General features: G+C 41.9%; 1 protein-coding gene across 1 annotated transcript in view; it reads right to left on the reverse strand.

Annotated features, from left to right (window-relative positions):
• Positions 1-984: 984 nt before the first annotated feature.
• Positions 985-23777, reverse strand: part of LOC143377223 (mitochondrial inner membrane protease ATP23 homolog) — a 200707-nt gene continuing 177914 nt past the window's right edge. Inside the window, exons 3-5 of the mRNA XM_076828287.1 lie at positions 22586-22667; positions 22291-22515; positions 985-2111 (exon numbers count right to left, since the gene is read on the reverse strand). Coding sequence (XP_076684402.1) covers positions 1914-2111; positions 22291-22515; positions 22586-22667 — 505 coding nt within the window. The 3' untranslated portion in view covers positions 985-1913. The remainder of the gene's footprint in view (positions 2112-22290; positions 22516-22585; positions 22668-23777) is intronic.

Genomic DNA, 23777 nt, shown 5'->3' on the forward strand with positions numbered 1-23777 from the left:
AATCTGTAGCATCCTTCGACTCGCATTCCCCGCGAGAACCCAAGTGGACCGAGTAGCTTGGCTATCGTGAGCGGGGGGGCGGGGAGGGGAGAGTCAGGAATGTTTCACTGTGAGATTGTTCGGGAAGGCATTTGTTGTGAGAAAGTTTTTATTCGCATTAATGAAACAAAATGTTTAATTACAGGATACAGATTGTAATGTGACATAAAATTGATAAACAGTAGTTGATGATGTTCCACTTGTCAACCGATACTTCAAATTCTGATTGCACATGGTGCCTCACAATTTTATTTAAAGTGAAAAAAACAACATCGAAATTGTAGTACAAGAAAATAATTATTTGTTAGTTTTTAGTGCATTTTAATTTAGTTTTTAGAGCATTTTTAATAAAATCGGTTAACATAAATTTGTTGTATATGTCGGAATAGAGGGAAACGATGAAGCCTCAGAGGGCGATTGGGTGTTTCCGTTGGCTCTTCTCCTCGCAAAGCGTCTCATTTTTTTATTTGAATTTAACAAGAATTCAACAATGTAATTATAAAGAACTTTCAAGGAATTACTTTAAACCAAACTATAAACTATAATTCTATTTAAATCGAAAACTAATGAATTCTCGGGAAGGGAAAGCTGAATTGTCTTCGATGACGATTTCTTTCGGGATCATTCCCCTTTTCTTTCTTTTTAAAATTCCGCATTCAAATTATCAACCTTTTCCGGTTGCTAAACAACCACTTCCGTTTCCCGAGACTACATTCAAGCGCCCACTAACAGTCTGACGCTTGCGTTTTCGATTGGCGCCAAAATAATTTCGCAATTCAATCATACATGACTTCATGTCGTCATTAGTAATAGCATTAGTAATAGATTGTAAAGATCGACTATCTATTTGCTCAATCCTGTGTAAGCATTGTAACGAAATAAACGGTATATCTCAATTAAATTTATTCATTATTTATTTTTTTTTTATTTTCCGACATATATATATTTTTTATATGCTCTATTGAAATTTCAATTAAACACTATGTATTGACATAGAGTACATAGAACGGAACTTACGTCAGAATCCAGCACTTATTCAGTATTACAAATATGGAATATGATAAAGTTGTTGTGTAAAGGCGCTTGGGGTCGAGATTCTGGCTAGAATCTCGGGATGCTCCAGGTCGTCCTTCACAGTCGTCGTCCAACGGGCTCCGAAAGATTCAGGTGATAATGCCGGGACGGGAATATTCGGTTGGAAACCGAAGGTAGGGGATCGTTGCGGGTTAAACGGTGGAACGCACCGTAAGGATAAACAAGTTTATTCTGTCCCGATTTGGGTTACAGGCAAAGCGCGTACTGTATCGTGCGTGTGCTAATGATCAGAGAGCCTCGCTCGTAGTTTGTACAGTCTTATAGCTAATCCGGGGCGAAGCGGGGACCAGAGGGGTCACCACATTCGGCTCGCTTTTGGGCGTTTTCGTTGGAAACGCTGACGGTACTCACGGATTGTTGCCCGCGCTTTGGCGCTCGCGCGTGCCATCGGAATGCGCGGCGGTTGTAACTCTCAGTCGTCGGCTGGGTTACAACAAAGTTCAACAGCATAACTTCTTTTATTTTGATTTAAATGAGTAATTCCATCACGCAGAAGAAAGACTGTAAGAGTATTGAGACGCTGCCTTGCAATAGTGATCTAATTATACACAGGAAATGTTATAGTTATATTATAGCATAGTTACATTTATATAAAAAATTCAATTACATAGCCATGATTCAATTTATATTACCAAGTTTTTTCCCAATTTAAAACACAATTGTAATTAAATCAACAAAGCAAACAAATGTAACAATCAATAAGGTACCGTTATGAAATATATTATAATGTCAATTCATGCACGTTTTTTCAACTATGGCATCTTCATAAATTATGTATCTTAGTTTGAATATCCATATAACGGCCCTTCTAAATATGCCTTCTCCATATCCAGTGAATTTCTTCGAAGTCGTCTGCCAACTGGTTCTAAATCATTATAACATTTATGAAAAACTCGCATCACAGCTTCTCGTGCCACAACCTCCGAAACTTTCCGTGCAGCTACTACCGATCGTGTAGCCTTGTCCTTGACGCAGTTCTAGATAAACATATAAAGAACAAGTGCATAAGTAATTTAAAATGGAATTCAAATGCAAAAATGCATAAAATTCACAGCTTTAATTACATAAACTTATATTTATATGTTAGCATCACCAATTTTAAGGGTAGGGTCGAGGGCGGATGGCCCGACGCTGTCCTGCCTTCGAGGGTTTATGACTGGGACTTAGGCTCCGTGTGTTTCTGAATGGGGGTGCACGAGACTAAACAGTCCTGGCGACGGGCGATGGCTGGCGACCACTTTGGGTCTTTCAACTATCAGGTGTCGAAGGATTGCTTATTTTAATGTAGAGAGAGAGAGTTTCGTTATGGCTAACGGCCTGACGCCGTATTGCCAAAGAATAGGGACTCTGTCCCTGGAGGATCTGGCCACGAAGTGGGGAAGGCGATGCCTTCTGGTATGCGAACTGGGATAGACCGCTCAGTCCTTACCCCAGAACTGTCCTGGATCGAGCTTCGTTGCTACCCTTGGAAAGTCATTTCTAACATATAGATAAATCTCAATACCGATAAAATATTAAATAATGTACTACTTGAAATAACATTTGCAATGATATAACAAATATGCAACACTTCTTTGGATGAATTTAATTTTAATTAAAAAGTTTACAGTCATTTAAATATTTCGACTTTGCGCAAACACCGGTGGTTTGTAAAATATCGTTTGGGAAGCAACGACCACGTACAGTACAATTTTGGAATCTCCCGCCAATGGGAGTGAATCATATTCATCAGTATTCCAGGTCACTTTACGCGAATGAGTACTTCAATAATGAAAATTAGAATTATTATATTTTTCATTAGACCGTTATGAGACCGTTGACAATGAATAAGAGAGGTTTTCTTGATGAAAACAAATTTATACACACGTTCATTCGAACTATTTTTATTTATAGGTACTGTACAATAAAATTAGTCCACACAATTAGAGAATGATTCTAATTATGTATACTTGAAAGCGGTAAAACATATTTTCATCAAACTAACTTCGCCCATCCAGTAGTTATTATGACGATATTGTTACATGTGGAGAATCTTTCCCATACACCTGTCCCAAGCCGTTTTTTGAGTTCGCGTTTGCGAAGGGAAAACGCCCTAAAATTATTTCGGTTATCATACACAAGTAAAAGGGGTCAGGACCTCGATCAGCTGGCTGGCAACTGTGGGAACGGGAGTGACACGACGGCGACTCCTAACATTTCGTTATACGGAGATTTGTAGAGAGTTCCCACGCAATTGGGACTGTATAAACCCTTTGGTTTCAGTCCTCTTCGGCTCAAAGCTACACATTGAAGCGTAGAGTCACGTCGTGTTACGCTCGTACATAGTTGGTTATATCTAGTGAGATCGGGCTCGAGTCCCCTTTCGAATCAACAGTTAACCTTATAGAATCCGCAAGTTCGGTTAATATTTTATTTGGCATATTCAAATAGCCACTCTTAAGGGGGCCGTCTCCGCGGGCCTTTGAATGTGTGAGTACGCTCACACAAGCTAGGAAAAGCGTGCACGTATACGCGTGTAGTAAGCAAATCGTAAATTACAACTTTCGTCCTGGAATCGGCCCGAAGGAAGTTTTTGCGGGTACAGTTGCCTTCAGTAGACATCTGTGCAGGGTGGTCTGGTGCGTTTGAACGCTAATAAGCACCCAACTTTGAAATAATAATGAATTTATGACTCGAAAACTGTCCGAATGAAGCTTCAAGGCTTCTCCGTTGGTGGCGCTAATGGTGCACTGCAGCCATGTAGCACCAGCGTGACGTGTAGGCAGGGCCGACGCGAGGTTAGCTGGCGCCCTTGTGCAAAAAAATTTTTGTTGTCCCCAATTTTTTGCACTTGTTTTCTATTTAATATGTTTAAAAGAATTACATTTATATTTAGTTTATGTGAGGTGTTAGATTCCTTTATTATTAAGCGTACGATCTAGTTTTTTTAGCGTCCCATTCGGCTGGCGCCCTTGTGCGGCGCATGGTTCCGCCGGGCCTGCGTATACGCGATGTAGTAAGCAAACCGTAAATTACAACTTTCGTCCTGGAATCGGCACGGTGGACGTTTTTGCGGGTTTAGTTGCCTTCAGTAGACTTTCGTGCAGGGTGGCCTGGTCCGTTTGAACGCTAATAAGCACCGTACGTTGAAATAATAATGAATTTATGAATCGTGTACTCAGGACAGCCCGAAAAATGACAGAATGAAGCTTCAAGGTTTCTCCGTCACCGGCGTTGATGGTATATTCGTGCCTTGTACCATCAAAACCGGTGGAAGTCCAATCTAGCCGATAAATGTAGGAAAGACATAGTTGCCGAGACGTATCGAGAGTCGAATCGCGCTGTTGCCGCATTTCCCCTATCAATATTTTTCCATCAAGGAGGCTTGAATGAATCACGGCGAAGCAGTTGGAGAACAGAGATGGGCAAAGATAATATCTGGATAAAGTCAAATAAAAGATACGACAGTATTGTCTCATGAAACGAGAGCGAGCAAGAGGCACTGAAAGCGAGCGAGGGTGGTGCGAGATAGACGACGAGATGTTGTTTGTCTCGCTCCGTCTTTCGGACGCCTGACACTCGTTCCATCTCGCTCCCCCTATCAGCTAAAAAGAAGCGAGAAACGAACACTGAGAATTAGGGTTCTGCTCGCGATACGAGCTCAACGCCGCGCCGGTCCCGACCAGCGAGGATTTGGGCTGTTCGGCGGCGCACAGTGGGGCATTTGGGGTCGAAACACGGCACTAAGTCCTTTTACAAAAATATCGCTAAACTGCAAATTTTCTTTTACAGGTAGTTGATTGCAGGTATTATGATTGTTTTTCATATTCATTAATTTTTAACGCGACTACACGGTTTCGAAGAAGAGAACCACGAAACTCTTCAGAATTTGTATTGTTGTTTATAGTATTATTGTTTGCTTAATTCAACTAATTTTTGGTGGAATTAAGTGTTGAGGTATGTATTTGAAGTGTACCAAATTTGATTTTGATATCCCTGATATTTTTGGAATTATATCTTACTGAATGTCCCAATTTTCATTGTTTATTTTTAACGGGAGTTCAAATGAGGTAGTTAGAGGGACGAGAAGGGGTCTATGACGCTTTTTTTTTACAAAAATGCCTTTCCTGCCATTGAAATTCAAAGTAACTGAAGTCTTTTTACATGTGAAAGATGCGGAACTTTTTCCAATGTACAGTGTGCACGATATTGTCGGCAATTTGTAAAAAAGTACTATGACCCATTAAATAAACAAATTTCATTAATTTTTCTGTACCAATAGAATCACAAGCATACGTCCTAACTGAATGAAATGGAAAAATTAACGATAAATATATGATTTGGGTGAGAAAATGTTTTGTGCTGCGTTTCGACCCGAAATGCCCCACTCTGCGGCAACTTGTAATCTCGGTTGGAGAGGCGTACAATGTTGATAAAATGTAAAATGTCACGTTTTCAATATTCAGTAACATACTGCTGAGATTTTCCACATTAAAATGAATTCAAATGCGGTATAAATCGGATAATTAAATATAAATGCGAAACATTTCTAATCTAATAATGCTAAAAATAATCCGATTCATACCGTGTTTAAATTCATTTTCATCTGGAAAATCTCAGCAGTATGTTACTGAAACGTTCATGTCGATACAATAGAAAATGAGAAAATTTTACATTCCATTGAAACAAAGAAAATGAACAATCATTGATCAATTAGAATTATTATATTTTTAAATATTTAATATTTATATTAGAATATTAATAATTATTAATGATAATGGGGTTGCCGCCGCAGCCCCCACGGCGGCCCCCTCGGCGGCCCCCTCGGCGGCCTCCACGGCCGTACTTCAAGCTTTTCAGCTCCTTCTTCAACTGAAACAGTACCATAAAAATTACATCTTCTAGTTCTACGCCTACATATGAGCCGTTATTTCTTAAACTGGTATAAGTCCATTTATTCATACATTGGGATATTTAAGGGTATGCTTTTGAATCAACAAAATATTCGCATCCGTAAATCAAATCGGGTAATGTTTTTAAAACTATAAACTTGTGTAATTTTATTATGGAATAATAATCAATAAAAATGTTAAAGAAAACAAACGATTTTTTAGCTACAGATCGACTTATACCACTTTCAATAATAATACAGTATTGTCTCCGTATGTGTTCGGTTTGGTGCACACGATACGGGTTTGTTGCTATGTATCTCCACCACTTCTATGTCACTCTTGCCCGGCGAAGGCGAGAGCGAGATGGAACGAGAGCGAGCGAGAGCCACTGAAAGCGAGCGAGACGACGGGATGATGTTTTATCTCGCTCCGTCTTTCGGACGCCTGACACTCCGTCTTTTGCGTTCGCGGCCGTCGCGCAGGCAAAGCGTTCCATCTCGCTCCCCCCTTCGGCCAGGAAGAAGCGAGAAACGAACACTCGGAATTAGAGATGTGTTCACGACAGGAGCTCAACGCCGGCCCGACCAGCGAACACTTACGGAGATAATACTGTACACACACATAATTTCAACATAACTTACTTTTGCTAGAGCTTTCTCCAACTTTTCCTCCCTGTTTTTAGTCTGCTCCTCCTTCTTCTCCTCCTTCTCTCTTTCCCGTCCTCGATTTTCATCCTCCCCCCCTCCACTTCCCCCCGACGGGTTCGGGACCGTATCTTTCATCTGGAAATGAAATGTTGAATGTATTATTTTTGGCAAATAGTAAGATGGTACAGCGTGATTCTCTCGCTAGAGTCCTCAAAGACAATAGTCTAAGAGCTGGCTATATAGGGGTCAACGTGACTCGATGCAGTCACAGTTCTTATTGTTGGATTAGTGTTGCCGAATGCGAAATCCCCATCTGCCGAGTCAGTCCGGAGAACTAACGCGGGGGTGGGCGGTCAAACAGGTAAAATTTGCAGCATAATAACGTCATTCTTGCTGTTCTGAAATTTCATATACTTATTGTTTACGCATTTAATGAACGATATGCAAAATGGCAGACCACCAAGTGCGCCCTAAAGGCGGTTGCCGTTCCAATATGCGGCCGACGGCGGTCCCACTAGGGCAAAGGAGAAACAAATGTATATTTCTCCCTTGCACTAGCGCGCAAGCCACGTATCGCGCTTTTCATCGACGCCTGTGTTAGCAATATTGAAGCACCACCGTGTAAAAGGGGCTGCAAGGTTGAGCTTACGCAGATGCGGCCAGCGTGACGTCTACAGCGACGATGGGCCCGACCAGTGCGACGCCATAAACATCATAAATTGGCATCGGGGTCCTTAGGAGTTTTCCCAAAAGGACAAGAGGGGACTTTCCACGGGACGGAAAGTCAGTCGATTACAGACCGGGACTCGAGAAAAACCTTCTCGACTCTACCGACTTTTAACAACGGAATAAATAAAACTATAACGAATAATTTAGAAAGCGAGTTAATACCCTCAACTTTAGGATCTTCTTACATCTGCCAACGTCTTATCCCCCACTTGGTGGTCTGCCATTTTGCATATCGTTCATTAAATGCGTAAACAATAAGTATATGAAATTTCAGAACAGCAAGAATCACGTTATTATGCTGCAAAATTTTACTTGTTTGACCGCCCACCCCCGCGTTAGTTCTCCGGACTGACTCGGCAGATGGGGATTTCGCATTCGGCAACACTAATCCAACAATAAAAACTGTGACTGCATCGAGTCACGTTGACCCCTATATAGCCAGCTCTCGATCTACAATGCCACCAATAAACCGTGCCTCGCTGAGTTACGTGGAAGTGACGAATTCCACGTTCTGCATTTCTCAACAGATCTTTGCGAAAATGGCGTCAATCGATGTCGTGCCGATGAAAATGGTACCACGCTAACTTCGTTAAAAATAGTCCGAATTACACGACATGATTTTAATCGGGAGAATGCCAGGAATGCATTGGTATCACTGCAATATCGATGCAATGAAGAATAAAGAATTTTTTAATACACCGTAATGAATCTCGTCACGAGCTTTGACGTCCACGAAACTCAGCGAGGCGCGGCTTATTGGCGGCATCGCGTTTGAATACTCTAGCCAGAGAGTCACTCTGTATAATAGTATACAATATAATACTTACATTTTGTGAATCCTCCATAGCTTCTACTGCTCTATGTAGAGTTCGTGAGCCAACTGTAGCTTGCCACGCAACAAGTCCTTGGGCAGACTTATTTGTGGAGGAGGAAACACCTACAGGAGCCTTGGTTACGTGTGCGTGACTGATGCGTGCGCAGTTTACGCAACACAACCACCGTTCCTGTAGGTGTTCCCCTCCATCAGTGGCACCTCGACCACCCGATCCCTGGTTATTTAGCAGCCCGGCGACTATCTTCACAATTTCTTAGAATTCTTTATTCCAGAGTGAGAGAATCCGCGGATATACTACGGTATGACCCAACCAACGGAATGAACTGAAATTTTGAGGGGTTGGGCGGGAGGTGGAGAGACCCTCTAATATAAAATTTCAGCTGCGGATATTTCTTAGTTTCTGAGATATTAATAAAAAAACTTCGGCATAATACATTGAAATCTACCTATGTACACAGACGTTACTAACACAACCATCTTCTTCGTTTCACAGTCGACGATACAATGTACGATATTGACCTCATCGCGCGATGCTTGTAACTGCATCAGTTTTTATTCCCAATACAGTACAGTAATACTAGAGTATTTCCAAAGTCACATCGGTTCGCTGTCGTGCTTTCCGCGCCCCACGCACTGGTCTAGCTCCAACCGGTGGCCGATCGAGACGAAACTTGCCGAGTATTACGAGGGGTATTACAAAATTTCAAAAGTGGAAAATGGCGGGGGAGGGGCAGAAGGGCTCACGGGTAGGGAGGCCTTCACCAACGTAAATAAATTTCCAAAATAAATTAACAATTTTTTATTAATATTTCGGAAACGAAATATTAAAGAATACCCGAAGCTACAATTTTAGATTTAGGGTTCACACCCCCTCCCCACCCCACCCCACACCCAAACCTCATCTCGATCGGCCACTGGTGCCATTCGGAAGTATATCCTTTATTCGTTGCATTTATTCGAATAAAACTTTCGAATTAAAAAAAAAAGGTAATTATGCAGAACTGGTGTTTCCTCATCGATTTCAATTATTTTTGGATATGTTGCCGGGGATATGATTCTGAACAACTTTTTCCTATACATGTTACCGCCGCTCGACCTTCGTTGCCGAGATATTTGCCAGAAACTATCGGTATAATCCGACCATTGTTATATAGTCTGTTGAAAACCTTAGTGTTAACTTAGTTTAGTAAGCGCTAGTAACTGTAAGCCCTTTGTTCATATAGTTCTTCTGTAACTATGGGATTTTCTGTCCCGGATAATAAAATAATATAATAATAATACCGATAGTTTCTGGCAAATATCTCGGCAACGAAGGTCGAGCGGTGGTAACATGTATAGGAAAAAGTTGTTCAGAATCATGTCCCCGGCAACATATCCAAAAATAATTGAAATCGATGAGGAAACACCAGTTCTGCATAATTACCTTTTTTTTTATTCGAAAGTTTTATTCGAAAGTTTTATCTCTCACTTTCGAACAAAGAATTCTAAGAAATTGTGGAGATAGTCGCCGGGCTTCTCAATAATCAGGGATCGGCGGGGCTCGAGGTACCACTGATGGAGGGGAACATCTACAGGAACGGTGGTTGTGTTGCATAAACTGCGCATGCATCAGTCACGCGCACGTAACCAACTCCTTCGGATTCACGTTTCACGTTCACGGTTCGCGTTTACGTTTTTTGTAACGGGCAGTAGGATTTTGAGTTGTGTTGCGTTGTGTTTGTGTTTGTGTTGTGTTTGTTGGTTTAGTGTGGAATGAGTGACACTCTAAATGCGAATATGCAGGATGTGGAAGAAGATATGGACAATAATTCTCCGTTTCGTCCACGAAAATTACGTCCGTCCGCAAGGAGATTTTCGAAACGGAAAGTACATCGCCAAAAGAGAAGATCTTCAGCCCTTCAGAAGAAACAAGAAAACGAAAAAACGGCAGACGACACTGCCGTAGGACATTCAGAAGAAGTGGCCGAGGAACGTATGGTAGAGGAACCATCAACATCCGATGGACAAAATCATACGTACCAAGAGATAATGCACTCGCCATCCGATGAAGACACTGATACGGCCAGTTTGGGAGAAACTGAAGAGGCGCTTCAAGAATTTGATGTTGAAAGTAACGAAGAAGAAAACTTCGTTATAGAAAAAGTTGCGAAGAACGAGTCGCAAGAGCAATCGCGTCTCCTAAATAGCAACGATGTCATGAATTTTCAAAATGTGCTTGCTCAATTGCAGAAAATAGGTAAACATGCAAAACATAGAGAAGACTGCGGCATTGAACACCTACGAATAACTGGTGTGAAACGGTGTGGCTTCAAGAGCATCTTCAGCGTAATGTGCACTTTATGCCATTACAAAGCTGAAATCCACAATCAATCGAACGAAGCCGAAGAAGTGGATAGCAATCAGGGCGCCGTTAATGCAACAATCTTATGTGGAGGCAGTTATGCTCAGTTGGAACACACTTTTGCAGGAGTGAACATACGTTGCATGTCGAAGAAAGAATTCGTGAAGAATCAAGATGAATTCGTCAAGTCCGCAATTGCCGCTGCAGAAGAAGAGATGTTAGCAGCGGCTGAAGAAGAAAAACGTTTGGCGATTGAGAGAGGCGACGTTCTTCCCGGGTCAGGGACCCCTCACATCCCCGTTGTGGCCGACGGAAGCTGGATGAAGAGATCCTACCGCAGTGGATGTTACGATTCTGCGTCTGGAGTCGGCGTGATAGTTGGCTATCACACGAAAAAAGTATTATTTTACGGCGTTCGGAACAAAGTTTGCAGAATTTGTCGGATTGCTGCGAAAAACGAGAAAGAACCCCGAAAGCACACATGTTTCAAAAACTGGAAAACATCTCGAGCATCGACTGCTATGGAAAGCGATGCTATAGTAGAAGGATTCAACACTAGCGTAGAAAAACGTGGGCTCGTTTATTCTACACTGATTGCTGATGGGGACAGTAGCGTGTATAAGAAGATTATTGATGCGGACCCATATAAGAGACAGATTCGTGTAAAAAAGATTGAATGCACGAATCATTTGTTGCGAAACTTTTGCACAAAAATGAAAGCGATTGTAAAAAAGACCACATCTGGACCATTGAGACAAACTGTGGAAAGTAGCACTCGCCGGATACGCACGGACATCGTGAAAGCCGCAAAGTTTAGATACAATCAGAATGTATCAATCGACGAGGTGAACGAAGAATTTGTATGGCGACATACAGAATGTTCCAAGCCACGTGTTTGGTGAACACGCAGAGTGTGCAAGACTAGAATATTTCTGCGATGGAAAGAATAAAGAGAATGAGAAAAACATCGTTCCAGACTTGATGAAAATTGGAGTGTACCAGGACGTGAAAGAAATACTTCGTCCACTATTAGCTCATGCGGAGAGCTTACTCTATAATACTACTAATAACGCTGTGGAAAGTTTGAACGGACTAATTGCCAAGTACACTGGCGGAAAAAGATTAAATTTCGCCGAAAGAGGATCTTATACAGGGAGATGTGCTGCTGCTGTCGTGGAGTACAACAGTAACCAAGTGCACTCGCGATTGGATGCGGTTATGAAGAAGAAAACGCCCGAGGTTGTGCACCAAATGGAAGAAAAGAAAAAGAAAGAAAAGGAAAAGAAAGCTGCAAAACAGAAGGAAACGAAGGCTGCGCGATATGTACGCAAGCATTTGCCCTCGCAGAAAGATTGTGATTATGGACAAAATGCACAGAAGCCAGACATGCCATCCGAAATGTACGAACTGGAGCGGGAAAAGCATATGCAAATGCTCAGTGACTGGCAAGAGAAAAGACATGCCATTGAAGATGAAACAATCGGACAAGCAAAGAACCGCAAATGGTTGCAGTACAGGTCCAAATTGTTGACAGCATCCAATTTTGGACAAGTGTGCCGCCGCCGACCTGACACGCTTTGCGCAAATACAGTAAAATCAATTCTTTATCCGAAGATAATTAGTGCACCCGCGGTGGAATACGGGAAAGAATGCGAGAATATTGCTCGCGAAGAATTGAAGAAGCAATATACAGATATTGCGGAATGTGGATTTTTCATCGACAGCTGCATCGCCTTCTTAGGAGCTTCACCGGATGGAATCATCGGTCAAGAGGGTATTTTGGAAATCAAATGCCCCAAATCAGCGGAGAACTTTACGCCTGAAGAAGCTATTGAACAAGTTCCCGCTGTCCGGCGCATGTTCACGCGTAACGCAGGTATTTCAATAAGTAAAACGCATCACTATTTTTATCAAATACAAGGCCAGTTACACATTACTGACAGAAAGTACTGTATATTTTGCCTTTGGACCCCGAAAGGGTTGAAATCTATAAAAGTAGAGAGAGATGATGCGTTTTGGAAAAGAGAAATGCAGCCAAAACTTGTTCAATTTTATTTAGAATGCATGCTACCCGAATTAATAGATAGTCGGCACAATAGGTGCATGACTATTCGGGAGCCACAATTTATTCTAGCAGAGAGAGCGAAAGAAAAACCGAAAAGCTTGAAAAAGCGAAAAAGGTCTCCCTCCAGAAATAATTAAACTATTATAACGGCCCGGCGTCGCACCGCGTTGTAAAGCGCGGCACCACTGACCCCGTCAGTGGTGACAAGTGCCAGCGATGGCACTTTTACTCGCGGATCGTATGATCACGCGAGTCGATCGACGCCGCCGTCACTTCCCCAAAGAAGTGACGAAGAAAATAATAAATATGATCGATCCGGCGTCGCACCGCTGACTATCGTCAGTGGTGACAAGTGCCAGCGATGGCACTTTTACTCGCGGATCATATGATCACGCGAGTCGATCGACGCCGCCGTCACTTCCCCAAAGAAGTGGGGAAGAAAATAATAAATTTAATTCACCCTTTAATTTTTTCAGACACATTTCTAAGTTCACAGCGGAGCTGTTACTTTTTGACCCGTCGGGTAACCGGCTACCCGGAATAAGTTCAAGCCATTGAATGTGGTATTGTTCGATCATTTTTACCTAATATCAAACAATACCATAGACAATAAAGCATTCAATTCCTTGAAGTTGTTTCGGGTAGCCGAGTACCCGACGGGTAAAAAAGTAACAGCTCTAGTTCACAGGAGCAGACAGACGGAATCGGGCTCGATCAAATGCGCCAGGTTGATTCACACGGGCCTCGCAGGTATACATGATGTTCGACGAATTATTGAAACAAATTTTTACTTTTATATAAAACTTACAGAAATGTCTGCGATCATTTGTTACAGGCGGATTCTTTACCAAATTACTGCAAACATGGTTTATGGGACAGTAATGTCAGGACAAATGGAATGATAAGTACCATATTTCAGGTAAAGTTTAACAGCTTATACATCTGCAGTAAAATTTTGTACGTTTACAAAACTACAATTAAGTATTTCCTAATGAACTTCATAATGTGTTACAGATCCACACTGCCTATGTCATCTTTCGGTACGAGCGACCTAAGAAAATTGTAGGAAGACCGTCAAAGAAGAAGAGGAAATACACCATTTTTATCTGTCCATTTCAAAGGGGCGAAAGCTTGAATGTCGAATTTCAATTCTCCAATGAAGTTGGATTGATTTATTGTAATGACTATAACTTGATTAGAAACAAAAAATATATAAAAAAATGTTCTGTTAAACGATTTCGTCAAAAAGGCACTAACAACTAAAAAATACTTCTAGTGTTGTGCTACAATTTCGATGGTGTTTTTCAACTTTAAATAAAAACGTGGTTCAGGATATTTCATAACAGAATATGAATCAATTTAGTATAGCCTCAAGTGTCGAAATGAATTTGTTGCGAGATATCCTGCTCCACGATTTTATGTGAAAATACATCATCGAAATTGTAGTATAAGAAAATAATTATTTTTTAGTTTTTAATGCATTTTTCATAAAATCGTTTATTATAAATTTTTTAATATACTTTTTCTAGTTTTTAGTGTTTGTGGATTTACATTACTCTTATTGCTGTATGCAGTTTAACAGTTTGCTTGAAGAATGGTTGATTTATTGTTATGGGTTATTATTTCTTGGTGACTAGGTAATTTTTTCACCCACTCGGAGTTTTTTCATAATTTTGTATTGTCAACCAAACCACGCACCTATGCAAAGTTTCGAGGGAATTGGATGGTTGGAAGTGGTTTAAAATTGAGTTTCCAGATTTGAATCAAACAAACAAACAAACAGAGGATCGTAGCTAAATAAAATCGTTTAATGGGACATTCCCAAATATCAGTATTGTTAGTACTGAACTCTGGTTTATATTGATAAATTTTTACAACCGTGGAATAACAATTCCGAAGAAAACCATGTACAAAACTATTATTGAAACAGACAATTCTTGTTGATATAAAAGATAATTTGATGTATAGTTAGATGAAAAAAAGCGGCATATGTTTTTAGAAGAATTACAGCATTCATAAATTTCATTACGATCGGCATGTTACACTTCGGTGATGTACCTTATTCAAATTGTATGCTTTGAATTTGCACATTGATTATACAAAGTATTGCATCGTTCTATGTATAAATAAATACTAAATTAGTATTGTTTCATTGACATGTTTCCTAACTTCACTACTCAACCTCTCTATCTTTCAATAGTGCTATCCTCCTTTACGTTCAGCGAGGCTCTGATGCTAGACGCAGGAATTGGCGGGCTCCAGCTACAGCTGATGCACGAGGAAACACCTACAGCGGTGGTTATATGTGCGTGACTGACGCACCGCAGTTCCCCACACATAACCACCGCTCCTGTCGATACTCCCCCCTCCATCAGCGGTACATGGAGCCCGGCGATCGCTGCCTAGACGCAGCTCTCGTGCCGTATTCCTCCAAGCTTCTCAATAGAAGGAGCTGTGGCAACAGCGCGGCAGAGACGGAGACAACAGAACATGCGGCAACTATGCTGTCAAAAATTCGTCTACGTAGAGTATCGGTAGATGTCACCATTGTACAACTTCTTTTTACCGACCGCAGTAGTTTCATTAGGGTCCGTCTGTTTACAAGGGCGCTTCGATCGATTCGGACCATAACAAAAAGGAGACGGCCCCCTTAAGGCAGGGTCCCACTAGTGCAATGGCATGCTGCGCACGTTTTTTTCGACGTGCAAGGCCGATTTGTTGCAGAAAGACGTTCCCACTGCTGCAACTGCGCGCCGCGCACGGATCAGATTTATGAGTTTCTCGGATTTTCGAGCAGTTTAGAGCACTTGAAAGGGACGACTTTTACGACGACCCGCGCGTCGAAAGCGATAGTGTGCACGCTATGTCCGGATTTCTCGGCCACGCGCGCACGCGAATGCATGCGGGCATCGTCGAAAATACTGAAAAAATGTCTGTTTTTCAACGCAAATGTTCTCTTTACTCCTCCATTTCACTTGCATTCGTGTATTTATAGTCTACTATTTAGTTTATATATTAAAACAAGCAATAAAATGATAATTATTACTGTAAATAGCAACAATTATACTGCTTCGATACGTATAATTGTTTCTAAATACTGCATAATAGTAATACGCTATATCTATACAGGGTGTCCCAAAAATGTCGGAGTTCCTTGAAAGGGGTGGCTCAGGGGGTGATTTGAAACAACTTTTTTCCTTAGCGAAAATATTGTCTGAAGCTTCGTTAACGAGATATGAACAAAAACCCCCGACCAATTAGAGCGCGCGCCTTCCGCCCGAGCCCCCGTTTTAGCGTCGGCTACGCGGTAGGCGCGCTGTGCTTGTACTACGAAGGTACGAACAAGTAAGTCGGTATGCATCGAAGGAAACCACGTTACACAGTTTTTTTTTTAAAGCAGAATCTTAAATAATAATTGTTTGAAGTGAGAGGACAAGAAATACGCAAATTTCGTTTTCAAATAAAGCATAAAAGAAAAGGTAATGTAACAGAAAATGTACGACAAGTGATCGTAATTCATTATTGAGGTAAAAATCCGTAGTTTAATCACGGCCAACATAACTAAATTTAAACAATAATAATGGGTGTATGAATAAATTCTTTCAGACTGGATTTACATAATCGGTATAAAGCAACCGAATTTCTATCTCAGTGATATTCGTAAGCTACCAGAAAAATGGCAAAAGTTAATTAACAATAATGGAAATTATTTCGATGATTGAGTTGTTTTCATATTTTTTAAATCAAACTGTTATTGAACCCTAAAATCGAACAGAATCTATTTCTACACATAATAATCACTAATAAGTTAAATAACACTCACCCCTTCGGGCATTCCTTTCCTTCCTTTTCGGAAACCTGTGTCACTAAGTAGGTCACTGTACCGATCCTGGTCATCGGTGGACGAAAAGATTTATGGTAGGGTTGCGCCCAGTGCTCAGCTGATCGCAGGTATACGACACCACCCGAAGGTAAGGATCGCAACGTCAAGTGCGTCCGGGTTAATGTACCGAATATTCACTTCACTGCACGGCCACTAACACTGATCACTTAATTTACTTTTCATGGAACGTGTTGTTCTTACGTTATAAAATTGGTGGCCCTGAAAGGGGCCGATTACTGTTAGTTGTGCAGTTGCTCGATGTGACCACCCTCAGCGTCTATGCACGCCTTGCGGCATCATTGACTCCGTTGAGAATAATCTTGACGCCAAACGCCGAATCGTCCCCTCGCTGGGGGTTTAGATGTGCGGGTATTCCCGTGCAAACGCTCGCACAGTAGCACTTGCTCCCCCGTTGTTCCGGGCGTACACCCAGAACATCGCGTAACATTCTTGAACGAGAACATTTCTGGGACGAGATTGCTAGCTGACTGACAGAATTTTTTCCAAATAACTTCCTCTACCCCCAAGTAGTTTCTCTCGTTCCATTATGGGTTAACTCCCACCAGAACAAGAGGCTGTAGGTAAAAAGAAGCCAGCATATTTTCGAAACACACGTGCTTTGCAGAAGTGCAACGAACGACCGATCCTACACTTTCACATAAGTCCGCGCTCCGTTCTTTTACTGCCAATGTACCCGTTGCTTCGAGATAGACAGCAGACACCACGTGTTTCGGTTCGAAAGGGTCCGAAGAGACGAGAAACAGAAAGTCTTCGAGTCGCTATAAAGAAGAAAAGGCATATCATTCCTGTTTCCGTTTTCCAATACCCTGTTCACGTCAGCTACGAGGCGGAGCCAGCTAAGCCATAAATTACCCAAAACAAATCGTTCTCTACCGCCGACTCGCAGGACAATACAGTAGTAAACCGCGACCCTGGCGAAATGCTTTGACCGACCAGCCTGATTAATTATTGGGATCTAGCAATTAAAAAGTAATATCCAACATCAATACGCCTCGCGGAGAGGTACAGGAAGAATGGGGGTAACTCGTTTACTGCGCGTAGTCCCGCCTGCTTCGTGTTTCCTTCAAATTAAAGACAGATTCCTTATCTCTCAAGTATAAGCACGCGCTAGAATTACAAAACAAAAGCACGCGTTGACGTATTCCCTGCGAGAAAAGGTGGGCATGAATTCCAATTGGTCATAACCTAACCAATCTGCCCTGCATCCCTCCTAAACTGCCACGGTTTTGAAGAGGCCTTCTTCACAGCCATGTCTCCTCCCGAAGACCCACCAGTATAAACACGCGCTGAAATTTTTAAACAAAAGCACGCGTCGACGTATTCCGTGCGAGAGAAGGTGGGTTTCGGGGAGGAGATATTGCTGTGAAGAGGGCCTCTTCAAGACAGTGGCCGCTTCAGAGGGATGCAGGGCCGATTGGTTAGATTAGGACCAATCGGACGCGTGCTTTTGTTTTGAAATTCGAGGGCGTGCTTATACTCGAGAGATAAGGGCCCTGACTTTAATTGGAAGGAAGGACGAAGGAGGTAGGACTACGCGCAGTTACCCCAATTCTTCCTGTACCTCTCCGCGAGGCGTATTTAAAATTAATTACGCTGGTCGGCCAAAGCATTTCGCCAGGGTCGCGGTTTATGACCGTATTGTCCTGCGAGTCGGCGGTAGAGAACGATTTGTTTTCGGTAATTTATGGCTTAGCTGGTTCCGCCTCGTAGCTGACATGAACTCAGGGCATTCGAAAACGGAAACAGGAATGGTATGCCTTTTCTTCGTTATAGCAACTCGAAGACTTTATGTTTCTCTTGTCTTCGGGCCCTTTCGAACCGAAACACGTGGTGTCTGCTGACTATCTCGAAGCAACGGGTACATTGGCAGTAAAAGGACGGAGCGCGGGCTTTTGTGAAAGTGTAGGATGGGTCGTTGCACTTCTGCAAAGCACGTGTATTTAAAAAATGTGCTGGCGTCTTTTTACCTAAAGCCTTATGTCCTGGTGGGTGTTAACTCATGATGGAACGAGAGAAAGTACTTGGGAGTGGAGGAAGTTGCTTGGAAAAGATCCTGTCAGTCACCTAGCAATCTCGTCCCAGAAATGTTCTCCGCTCAAGAATGTTACGCGATGTTCTGGGTGTACGCCCGGAACAACGGGGACGAAAGTGCTACTGTGCGAGCGTTTGCACGGAAGTACCCGCGCATCCAAAACCCCAGCGAGGGTACGATTCGGCGTTTGGCGTCGAGATTATTCTCAACGGAGTGAATGATGCCGCAAGGCGTGCATAAACGCTGAGGGTGGTCACATCGAGCAACTGCACAACTAACAGTAATCGGCCCCTTTCAGGGCCACCAATTTTATAACGTAGGAACAACACGATCCAAGAAAAGTAAATTAAGTGATCAGTGTTAGTGGCCGTACAGTGAAGTGAATATTCGGTACATTAACCCGGACGCACTTGACGTTGCGACTCTTACCTTCGGGTGGTGTCGTATACCTGCGATCAGCTGTGCACTGGGCGCAACCCTACCATAAATCTTTTCGTCCACCGATGACCAGGATCGGCACAGTGACATACTTAGTGACACAGGTTTCCGAAAAGGAAGGAAAGGAAGGAAAGGAATGCCCGTAGGGGTGAGTGTTATTTAAGTTATTAGTGATTATTTGGTGTAGAAATAAATTCTGTTCGTTTTTAGGGTTCAATAACAGTTTGATTTAAAAAAAATAAAATGAAAACAACTCAATCATCGAAATAATTTCCATTATTGTTAATTAGCTTTTGCCAATTTTCTGGTAGCTTACGAATATCACTGCGATAGAAATTCGGTTGCTTTATACCGATTATGTAAATCCAGTCTGAAAAAATTTATTCATACACCTAATATTATTTTTTAAATTTAGTTATGTTGGCCGTGATTAAACTATGGATTTTTACTTCAATAACGAATTATGATCACGTATCACACTTTTTTTGTTACATTACCTTTTCGTTTATGCCTTATTTGAGAACGAAATTTGCGTATTTCTTGTCCTCTCACTTCAAACAATTATTATTTAAGATTCCGCTTTAAAATAAAACTGTGTAACGCGATTTCCTTCGGTGCATGCCGACTTGCTTGTTCATACCTTCGTAGTACAAGCGCAGCCGCCTGCCGCGTAGCCAACGCTACAACGGGAGCTCGGGCGGAAGGCGCGCACTCTGATTGGTCGGGGGTTTTGTTAATATCTCGTTAACGAAGCTTCGGACAATATTTTCGCTAAGGAAAAAGTTGTTTCAAATCACCCCCTGAGTCACCCCTTTCAAGGAACTCCGACATTTTTGGGACACCCTGTAGTTCATTCGTATGTACATCCGTGTAATCATTATTCTATCCTTTGCGTCGGTGTGGCCTGCGATGGTAACGTCCGACAGTGGGGCACGTAACATAGGATTCGCGGAAAAAAAAACTCATAACTTCGGTGTTTCCCAATATTTTTGAGTACCTTTTTTATATTATTTGTTTATAGCCAACGGTTATATGGACAGGAACATTAAAGGAATTGAAGCATCATAAAATAGTAATAAATTCTGTAAACATTGTGTTTCATAATTATTCCACTTCAGAATTCCTTCATGAAATCCGCTACTGAAAATGCGCAAGCGGAATGCGCGTGACTATTATGTGGTCGGCTCCTCGGAGTGACAGAAAATATAACCTAAGTACATGGTATATGACAACAAATGTTTAGTGACTATTTCGTTCTTTTACGAAACATTTGTGAACTTTTTATCACACTTTCAAAATATTATTATTACGTCACAACAGTATCTTTAGGAAATCGGCTATAACAATTAGGTTATTTTTTCTGTCACTTCGAGGAGCCGACCACATAATAATCACGCGCATCCAATCTGCGCATTTTCAGTAGCGGATTTTCTGTCCTCGAAGTGACAGAAAATATAACCTAATTGCTATACTGGATTTCCAAAAGATGCTGTTGCTGCGTAATAATAATATTTTGGGAGGATGCTAAAAAGTTCACAAATATTTCGTAAAAGAACGAAATAGCCACTAAACATTTGTTGTCATATAGCTTATAGTTAGGTTATATTTTCTGTCACTTCGAGGAGCCGACCACATAATAATCACGCGCATCCAGCCTGCGCATTTTCACTAGCCCAATTCAACATTCAATACAATTTTGTATATATAATGTTTGTTGATAACTGCTTTCTGCAGAGGACGTGTAATAAGTGTATTTCATGTTCTGTTTCGGTGCTTTGCTAATAAAAAAATGTCTAACCTAACAAATTTCATTTTCTGGGGACATTCCCTCATCTATTTTCCCTTTTCACTTAGAATTCCTTACTGCTAACGTAGAATATTGTAACATAAGCACATTTCAAGTAATTAAAATGTACAATGAATTTTTACGTTTACAGTATCAGCCGACTTTCCGTTTAAATTTTTATAAGTACAACGGAACAGCTGAGAATTTATTTCCTTATTCAGAATAGAATACAGAAATAGCTCCCAGCTCCCTCTCGCGTTCACCGGGTAATCGTCGATCTATCGGTATTACCATTTCTGTGCAGAAAAAATGCTATAATACCGACCTGCCGAATCGGCCAGGTCACGTGACCTGTCTACCCCCTTAAGTAGCAAGCGAGAAAAAAATAATAACGTTAAGGGCGTTTACTCCATTCGCTCCCCACTCCGTTGGCGGACTCGCTTGCCTTTGAACGAGCTCGAATGTGCGCTTGCGCCCGGAATTGGGGGTCCTGTGTATGCCTAGTCTAGGGTGTAATATCCCCTTAATTAGTTATACATCAACAGTGTTTCTTTAGAATGAACACTGTTAACAATTCTGGTTCATGAAATTCATTTCTTTATTACACGCCAGTCGAACCTATCCCAAATTCATGTAACTCGTGTCGTCGTCACACCTAGAAATGTTACAAGTGGAACTGGGGATCCAAACAATTCGAAAGTGTCATTGGCAATAGAAATATACGGGGTGTGTGAGAAATCTATATATCTACTTGTATATTTCATATCTTAGGTGTACAGTATTTCTTCACTGATAGCTTGGTTTGTCCTACACGTTAGGTTTTCGGCGCTATCCCTACCACTTCTGGCTCACTTCTGTCCTGCAAAGGCGAAAGCAAATCAGAAGGAGTGAAAGCGAGCGAGCCAGAAGGACTGAAAGCGAGCGAGGACCGATACGAGACAAACGCATTAATACATTGTCTCGATCCGCCGTTTGGACGGTTCATACTCCGTCCTTGGCGTGCGCGACGGGCATGAGCACTTAGCCGAAAACGGTTCCGCACATTCCGTAGGAGCTCGATGCGAGTCTATGTCAGATCCTCGAGCCGCGAGCTGTTAGCGAATAAATACTGTACATGTTATCGTTAAATAAATTGACAGGAGCGCTTGAAATGGGTCACCTCGTTCGACGTTCTCGCCGGTACCGAAAAAATAAGGTACCACTTTTGTAGACGCTTCTGCTTGTATCTTGAAAGCGTCTTATTACTTATAAGTTATAACTAAATAATAAATGGTTACTGGATACATTCTTCTTCTTAGACATGTAGCATACAAATGAAAACATGAAAACATGTCCCAGATTGTTTGTAACAACAACGTCTATAACTCATTAAATGTCGTATACATGTCATAGTACCAATCACAGGAAAACTAAAAGTACAGATAACCCGGGCAGCACTAATTGTAAGTTTTCCAATACAGTACATAAAACTTTACTTTATAAATATGTTTTTGATATATGTATTTTACCTGATGCATTTCTTTGACATTAAAGGGCGAAGCAAGTCCTTGTATCCATGCACTAAGAAAGCTGCAATGGCACAGATTTGCTGCTCTTATTTCCGTGCAAGCTAGGTGATCTATACTATTCAAATCCATGTTGTTACGGCAATAATCAAACATATGTATCATCTCATGACTCAAAACACCTTGCACCATTCCTCGAGAGCGTGCACTATTTTGACATACTATAACCTAAAATAAAAAATTCAAATTACTAGATACCAAGTATTTATCTTATGAAAGTCGCACTTACAATAATCACCTGATTTAATTCTGGATCATATCCACCTGTTACTTTTGTGTCACATACTTCACAAGAAATATGACGACGAATGTCAATTTCGCTGAAATCATAATGTATATAATTATAAAACTGTATAATTGTTTATATTATAAAACGAACATAATATATGCATTAGGGTGACACTTATTTACTAAGTAAAAAAAATTCAAATTTTCCGTTGGACCCCCCTAATTTTGTTTCATTTGATCTAATATAGTGATGTGTAAAGGTTCAGCTTCATCGAATAACATAAACCGTGGTGATTTGAACTTTGTAACGAAGCGTCTCGCAGCAGACCGGCTTCCGAACGGCTGCTAGGAGGTGCCGCCCGCGACCAGATCTCTCGGCGCGGAAGCGGCCGGTACAAGTACCCGCGGCGCCGCCAGGACACGAAGTTTCGCGCTGCTAGAATTTGGGCGTGCCGGCATATAAGCTCCGCGGCGACCGGAGAGGGGGATTCGTTCCTGATGGAGGTGAAGTAACCTCCACACGAAGCACCGTAACGGGACCGGGGGTTGACCGGGCGTAACATAGCGGATAGAGGAACCGTGCGATCAAAGGTGTGGCGCGACTGGGCTTTGCCCAGGCTCCACGCTTTCCGTAATCACGTACCGCCGGACATAGACGACTGCGATTTGACCAGGCCTCCGTGACGCGTTCGCCCCTCTCCCAAAATCTTCCCGAACAGAGCCGTGGAAGTGGAGCGCAACAGTGTCCTAAACCCCGCGACATCCGCACGGCCCACCGAACCCAAGTGTACATAGATTTCTGTACCGTCCGAACGCGTAAGCACGGTGTAAATACCAAGCATATTGAAAAAGGTTTTTGAATCTAAGCGAAGAAAACTGGTTGTCGATTAGGGACTGCAATTTACCTATTTCATTGCGTAAGTGCAAATTGACATCTCTCTCTTCCAAATCCGGAATCCAAACACATCTAAAGGCTGGACGATGCCCATCGTTTTTTTTTTTTTAATCATTGTAAATGTTACTTCCTTGTCTGGTGGAATCAACTGCTGTAACTAATTTGGGCAGTGTCCCGTCCACGAGTCGAGTAGAAGCATGCTTCTACGGCCAGTATTCGGTAGATACACTTCGCTAAACCAAGTTTTAAAATGTTCAGACGTGTAACGTTTCTTCGCGTGGCGCAACGCGTGTCACAGGAATTCGGA

This window comes from Andrena cerasifolii, chromosome 15 (genome assembly GCF_050908995.1).
Source record: "Andrena cerasifolii isolate SP2316 chromosome 15, iyAndCera1_principal, whole genome shotgun sequence".
NCBI classification, from domain to species: domain Eukaryota; kingdom Metazoa; phylum Arthropoda; class Insecta; order Hymenoptera; family Andrenidae; genus Andrena; species Andrena cerasifolii.